General features: G+C 33.3%; 1 protein-coding gene across 3 annotated transcripts; it reads right to left on the bottom strand.

Annotated features, from left to right (window-relative positions):
- Positions 1-633: 633 nt before the first annotated feature.
- Positions 634-3,790, bottom strand: LOC127249970 (AT-rich interactive domain-containing protein 2-like). Of its 3 annotated transcripts, none has more exons than XR_007838507.1 (3): positions 3,640-3,790; positions 1,649-2,675; positions 634-1,148 (listed from the first exon to the last, which is right to left on the bottom strand). XR_007838507.1 is itself a non-coding variant. In XM_051273108.1 (3 exons), exon 2 carries the CDS (start codon positions 2,415-2,417, stop codon positions 1,716-1,718), a length of 702 nt encoding a protein of 233 aa, XP_051129065.1. In that variant the 5' UTR covers positions 2,418-2,675; positions 3,640-3,790; the 3' UTR covers positions 634-1,148; positions 1,678-1,715. The 3 variants fall into 3 exon arrangements, 2 of the variants coding, with proteins under 2 accessions (XP_051129065.1, XP_051129056.1); XM_051273108.1 differs by having other exon boundaries at positions 1,678-2,675; XM_051273099.1 differs by lacking the exon at positions 634-1,148 and having other exon boundaries at positions 1,483-2,675.
- Between the last annotated feature and the right edge of the window lie 4,092 nt (positions 3,791-7,882).

Genomic DNA, 7,882 nt, shown 5'->3' on the forward strand with positions numbered 1-7,882 from the left:
TTTGAGATTTTGGGTTTAGATTTTTGAATAGTAAAAAATTAAATTTGAATAGTTATTTGATATTATATGAATATATATTTATGTGATTTTTTTAATATAAAATAAATTTGTAATATAATATAAAAAAAAGAATTGTTTGATGTGATATTTTTTAAGAGAAAGAAGAATTTGAATAGTAAAAACTTCTATCAAACCCACAAAAAACACAACTATACTATTGGGTTGGAGCATCCGGGCTAGCGATATGAATTTATGCGGACAACATATGCCCCATTGTATCCCATATGTCCCGATAAAACAACTAAAATACATCGAATATCAAACCAAGTCCAAATTAGACGAGGATTGTAAAACTTAGCGCAAGCAATCGCACGAAGCTATTCAATCTTTATTTATATGAAATCCGAGTTCTTGAATAATAGATAGTTTTCTCCCATGCTCTATTGTATGCTTGTTTGGTTTTCAAGATTTGAGTAAAGGTTATATTAGTACCATTTTCAAGTTTTAGTTAGAAGTTGTTAGGCTGCACAGAACGTGTTTGTGGATGAATGATTAGGTCTACGGCATAAGGGGAATGCGAACAAAAAAAAGGAAATAAAGAATGCATCTAGATCCCAATATTGGGTCATTTAAAGAGATCAAAGTTCCTACAAGAACACACGGTACTAGATCTTTAAAGACCGATTACAAATATCATAAATCGAAACCTAAAAAAGCTGTGCTTGATCGATCATGAGTTTCTTTTTGGCAAAATTGTATAGATTGTAAGGAGCCACACATTGAACATTGGATGTATGATCAAGACATGGCAAGAAATGCATTTTCTTCCTCGTTGATCCTTTATGAACTTCCACGCGAAATCAAACTCACATTGCGCCCAATTTCATTTCACAATTTTGTTTCTTAATCAATTTCAAAGTCACATTCAAATAATTCGATAAGATACCGGTGGTGAAATTAATTCAACACCTTCTTTGCCAATACTAGCACTATTCATCAATAAAACTATGTCGCCGCCTCACACAAAATACCATTGTTGAACACTAACACGGTCACTTGTTGATCGTGCCCTCCATTCCAAGGTAACATTCTCACAAAATTTTGTTGCGAAGCTATCCGTGGTGAAACACATGTCATCAATCGTATACCTAGCCAAATAATCAAGAAAAAGAACTATTGTGACAAAGGAAAGACGAGCAATAAGCAATGAATAACAAACCATTCGGCAACGAGAAGGCCAATTGAAAGAATTTCTAAGAACTATCATCACAATAAGAATGTATAATTAAATGTAGAGTCGTCAAAATCCAAATATCATCTAAATCCATTTCATTGCGCAAAAGAATCGATCCATTTATAAGCTTAGAAGAAAGAACCCAAAAGTCACGTTGACTTACTCGAAGCGCAATGCAATTTTATAAACAAGCGTAAGGACAAAATCAAGACTAGGTTTAAAATAAAGCTTAGCACAAGATAACCAAAGATTGCAATTCGTTATCAATTTCATGATTCATGAGCATGTTTTTCTAGATAGAAAAATACAACAAGGAAAAATGACATAAAAATAAAAGCATAAGGAACTATCGCGGCTCAATATATAAAATTGCAATCATGCTTTGGAAGTAAAATTTGAAGGGATGGAACATACCGATTAGGAAACAAATCGTATTACATCACCTTTCTACGATCATAGAGAGCATTTCATATTTTTCGAATTATGACTTGAGCATCTTCCCTTTTTCGGATCTCTTCTTCATCCCCAAGTACTTACAATCCAATACCTCATCCTCATCATCAGTGTCCACTTGTTTCGTGGACGGCAGCCTTGTTTGAAGACTCAAACGATCGGGAACATAGACATTAAAGTAGTAGCTAACAATGCCTTTACGGCATTTGTTGGGAAAATGCCTCAAGGCACGCCTCACAAAGTCCCTCCCCTCAGATGTTGGCTTCATTTTAACTATTGATTCAAAAGTTTTGCGATCCTTCATCGACCATGACTTTGAAACTCGTTCACCCATCTCATCAAACTTCCAAGTAAAAAATACGCCCCCCAACTCGCGCTTCAAAAGTAGCCTTCTTTCCAATATATGATGTTTGATGCAATCAACCGATCCCGGGAGGGCGCAAGAACATGAGTTGGGCCTCCCCTCGCCAATTTCTTTCTCGGTGGTTGTCATATTACGAGAGCCAATTGGCCAAACACGGGAACCCAACCACTTGGAATTATCATCATCCCATTTATATCCAAGAAGAAGACGACTTTTGTTAATTGCGCCCTCCCATTTGGGAACATTGACTTGGAAACGAGGGCCAACTGGGATAACATTTTTTATCGGATCATGGTTTATGCAATTGAGTAGCCAAGTCGACGGTTTAGTAAGTTCAGAGCGTCTCTTACGTGTACCATTTGACATTGGCGAGTTCAAAGGTGAATGGGATCACTAATTTCCAAAGAGAATGCTTTATCGAGCATTAGCTTCTCTAGCTTAATGGGGTTTGAATTATTTACTTGTTCGGTAGAATCTAATGCCCAAGATAAAAATTGGTAGAATCACCTGAATCGAGCAAACACATTGCTGACGAGACATTACATATTAGCCGCTTCCTCGCTTTTGTTGAATTTTGATGTTTTGGTAAAACAAAGCCAAGGCTCCAAGTTTATCTTCGAACAACTGAAAATAATGCCATTTTGCACGAAAGTATCATGGCAAAGATCCAGCAGCATATGAAAACGAAGCAGATAAAGATTACAAAGTAAATTTTCACCAAAAAAGGTAGCAATTTTCACACTTATGCATGCTAAAACATGACCTTTAACAACAATTGGCCATTTTTTAGATTAATGTCTCTTAAGGTATGCAATCCAAAATGATTTTATTTTCAAATGGTTAGTTGTGTTTTCGTTTCCATTTTCTTACTATTAAATCGACATTCGACAATGCATTTCCGTTTTCCTTAAATGTTACATCTAACACATTTTTTTACTTAAAATTTTAAACCGAACAAACTTAATGAATGTGTTCAATGTTTTATTTCTATAAGACGAATTCAAAAAAATACAATATATACGCATAACAATAAATGCCAACTAAAAACACAAAATCATCATTTTCACATTTTCACAATTTCACGAATTCATCTATATCTAATAACAAAAGTACCTAAAAGCTAAAATCTATAAGGTATGGGGTGCTAAGTTTGAATTTCAAATCCAAATGATCGTAATACTATTTAAACCAAAAATTCAAATAAAATACCAAAATCAAGCTAAAACCAAATAAACCCTCACTGTTTAAATATCTATCCATTTGTCAAATGTTTGTTTTTATCCCACTGGGTAGAAACGGGGGCGGAGGCGGACACGGGACCCGCCCGCCCAAAACCAGCCGGATCCGGGTTGGACCCGACCGGATCAAATTGATACCAGAAACAGAGAACAGTAAACACGCAAAATTCTTGGAAGACATTCGCAATTGCTTCTCTTTAATCCGTAAAACAACAAATTCGAATGGAAATAGCAAAACAGCAAGCACGAAAATAACCAAATTGCAAATTGCAGTGAATGATCGAAAATTTCTCGTACTTTTTTACGCGTATAAGATTAAACAGGTTTTAAAAGGGAGGAACTGAACTTACAGAATTGATGGTGCTGTGTAAATAGTAGCAGAAGATGCCAATGGATGAAGTTACGAAGATTCGTGAAGAAGAAAAGAAGACGGAGTGTGAAGTCGCCTGCGGGAAATCGGAAGCGCCATTGAAATTACAGATTTATAGTGGAAGACGGAAGTTTGTGTGTAAACCTAAACCTTCTCATTTTTTAAAAATATATATTCTCGTATGTAACTATAAAAATATTTATTTTTTATGCATAAAAATATAAAAAATCATCTTATCTTTTTACTTACTAATTAAATGATTATCATTTTTTAATTTAGTATGAAAACAAAAAAAAAATATGGAAATAAGGGTGTAACCTTGTTGCAAAACCTTCTACAAATATAATCATATAATAAAAACAGTTATTAATTTCAACTTCTACAAATATAATCATATAATAAAAACAGTTATTAATTTCAACTCTGGAAATATATTTATACAACACATATATTAATATGAATCCAAAAAAATTATTTTACTCGATATAACAAGTACTGTGTTTAATAAAATCAAATGTTATATGTCAGATGTACATGAGTTGAACTGCAACAAATTAACATGATATTGATTTGTTTCGGTTAATATAGCAACAACCATAATATATACAATATGGGTGTTTGTAAAAGGAAAATTGGACCTTACCAAAAAGAGAAATAACTACATTATTTATCCGGTATGGGTTTGGATTTGGGTCGAAAAAGTCGACTTCAATTGCTATTTCTAGTGGGATGAATTCAAATCCAGAAAAAGGCACGTTTGAAAAAAATAATAATAATAAAAATAAAAAAAATCCCATATGACACTTCGATACTTTTGTTATAACTCATATAGTATGTAATTGTAATATAGTCTTAGCCAATCTTATACGAGTTTGAGTTTTTTCGTCACCCTTTATCTTTTATGCATTTGGGAAACTTGTTGGTACCAAGTGGTTGGTTTTGTATTATGAGTAGTTGAAAGTCGGCGTGTGTATTAATTCAATCGAGGTGGAGAAGGAATGTAGACGGAAATTGAAAAATGCCACGGCAAGTGAAGGCTCGTGGAGCGTTTGGCAAGGTTGTTTCTCACAAGTGAATGTGTTGCTGATATCAATAGTAACTATATTGCTTTAAGATCTATGAGTTGAGTGATAGTCATTTTGTCTAAGAACACTTTGGATTTCTTTAGTGAGTCTATTGTTGGATAAATTGTGAATTATTTATTTGCTGTGTGCAAAGGCAAATATTAAATTTGACATAATTGACAGAAAAAGGAAAGAAAAATTCAGATTTGCACAACCTAGCTAGTCATGACCATGACTAACTACATCCTCTTGATATGAGAAATTAACTAAAGGCCCAAAAGCTCATCTACAAAATAATTAGGGCAAAAATTAAATAAAAGATAGGGGAACACACGCCTATTTGGCAAGAGAGAACGGCTAGGGCAGAAACGCTGACAGATTCATAGATCGCGCAGGATTTCCCCCTCCCACTATAACTTTCTCTTTTGTTCTCTGTTATTTGATTATGGAGTAGATACTTTTCTGATTTGAGGGGTGATAATGTTTTGGTTATTTTGTTTCGGAGATTCTTGATTTTCTTTATAAAAGTTCTTTTTGATTATCAATATTTGTCTAATTTTGAGAATAACGTTTGTAATTATTAGATTGATTGAATATTTTGGTACCGATATTTAAATTAGTCTGATAATCTAAAGTCAATTCAGGTAGGATATCTGTAATTGTATTCGCACTTGAATAGGTGACAACCGGGTTGAATAGTTCCTTCCCGGGGGTTAGACAATCAAATCTAATTGTTGTTTTGAATTGGGTTTTTTTAGATTACAAAGCGGTTAGGCAATATTCTTATGGGCGCACCTAGATTTGTTGATAATTATAACCAATTTATTGATTTTAATAAGAATTAACTTTATTGAATTAATGATAAAACACAAGTGCCATAATTGCATCATCCTTTGAGCGAGACATCCTCTTCATACTCCATTCCCCTTAATTTAATTCATTTGTTATTTTATTTTCATTAGATAATAAAAGAAAATTCTTCTTTTATTTACTCCATTAAAACACGAAAGAGTGAATCACACAATCCCAATTGATTGACCGGCGCGACAGGTCAGTTATCCTCCCGTATCACCAAAGTACTTTAGTTTTTCTTCTCACACATCCTCTCATTTTCTTCCCCAATAATCAACTTCATTTCTGGTATGCAAGTGTGACTTTATTTTCATTTTTGTTAAATCCATTCTACGTACAAGAATTTAGGTGTGCAAGTTTTCCATCTTGTTTTCATGTAATAGGCTTTTAATTAAAGCTAACGTAATAGGCTTTTCATGAAAATAATATTTATATTATTAGCATGGGCGCTGATTTTAAAACAACACCCCTCAATCCTCTCTCCCCCAAAAAAATATACTATTCATAATTGACCTCTGCAAACAACGAAACACATATTAAGATTACATATGTCGAGAATATTTGTAATTGTTATTTCTTTCTGGCCAATAAATAGTGTCTTATTATCCCAGATGTATGAATTTCACTGTGCGTCCATCTATTGGCTTGATGCAATTTAGAAAATATATATGGCTAATAACGAATTTCATCCATAAGATATTTTTGAGCATCTATAAAATTACTCTAAATTGACCTAATTACTTAACGCCTAAACATCTAACAACATTAAGCACTCGATGAATTTGCCTAAATATTGTCTCCAGCTGTGAGAATATGTTAGGCGGCGTACCCGGGCGTGTGGCCTAACCTGCAAAAAGGGACGCGGATCCCATGTTGATCGGGTCAAATCAATACAGTGCTAATTTGATCAGATCAACATGTGATCCATACCCTCCAAAAAGCCTAGTCTGGCTTGGCTTGTTTATTAAAAAAAAATAATCCAAATTTAGATTTTATTTATTTGAAACCGTTTTTTTTTTAATTAAATAGCACCAAAAAAAAAAAAAAAGTTGAAATTTAGCTACAAAATATTTCGTAGCAAAAGGTAATGAATTCATAGCAAAAATATTTTTGCGTAACAAAAAATACATTTTTTTGCAATAAAAGTTAAGAAAAAAGATATAGTTATGAATATATGATTTCGTAGTTAAAGCTTTTTACTATAAAAATAAAATTTATAACAAAAAATTTTAGCAACAAAATATGCATGATTTTTTTAGCCAAATAGTTTTAACTATAAAAAATAATTTTGTAGTTAAAACTCATTTGTTAGAAAATAGAATTTTCTAGCAAAAATATTTTAGCGTCAAAATTAATTTGTAATACATAATTTATTTTTAGCTATTAAATTAAGTTTTGTTGTTAAATGACATATTTTAACTATAAAAATATTTTATAATTAAAAATATTGTAGCTAATTAGATACTTTTTTGTAGTGAGTCTCGGCGGTGATGGAGATAGCGTGCAAACCGGACTGGAGCTCGCTGGATAGGAGTTCGTAAACCATACGGTGTTGTTTCACAAGGTTCAGACCTTCGAAATTTGGGGACACGATTTTCACATTGAAATGCATCTCATTATAGCGACGCCGCCCTCCATGGCTTTGACGGCGGTGGCTGAGTCGAGGGTGGGTCTGCGCGCGGCAGGGGAGCTCGAACCGGAGGAAAAACGGCGGCAGCTGGGATGGCGGAGGGAGAGGCGGCCGAATGCCCAGTCGGTCTCGTGGTGCGTGGCGGCTGGCACCGGCGATTCATGGCTGAGGAAGGAGCTGCGCCATGTGACCAGTGGCGTAACTACATGGAGGCTCCAGCCCGCCCCCCATTTAATTTTTTTTTATTATAATTTATATAATTTTAAAATTATATATATTAAAAAAGTATTAAAAAATTTAATAAAAATTATTTTAAAAAATACTGAAATTTTAGTATATTACTACCTCCGTCCCACATACCGTGTCTGCTACACTGTAGACACGGTATTTTAGGAGGAGTGTAATTAGTAGATAATTAAGAATGTATTAGTAAAAATAATTATTCTATAATATAAATAATTATAAATTAAGATTAAGATAACTAATTAGTTTAATTAAAATTTTAAAAAAATAAAATTAAAAAGTTTTTAAAATGAGATTAAAGTGTATAATCATTTTCCAAAAAATGAAAGTGACATGGTATATGGGACGGACAGAAACGGCAACGTAGACATGGTATGTGGGACGGAGGGAGTAAAATTTTTGGCTTGATCAAATATCATATTGAAATTTTTTAG

This window comes from Andrographis paniculata, unplaced genomic scaffold (genome assembly GCF_009805555.1).
Source record: "Andrographis paniculata isolate CXL003 unplaced genomic scaffold, ASM980555v1 Contig11END, whole genome shotgun sequence".
Taxonomy (NCBI): Eukaryota; Viridiplantae; Streptophyta; class Magnoliopsida; order Lamiales; family Acanthaceae; genus Andrographis; species Andrographis paniculata.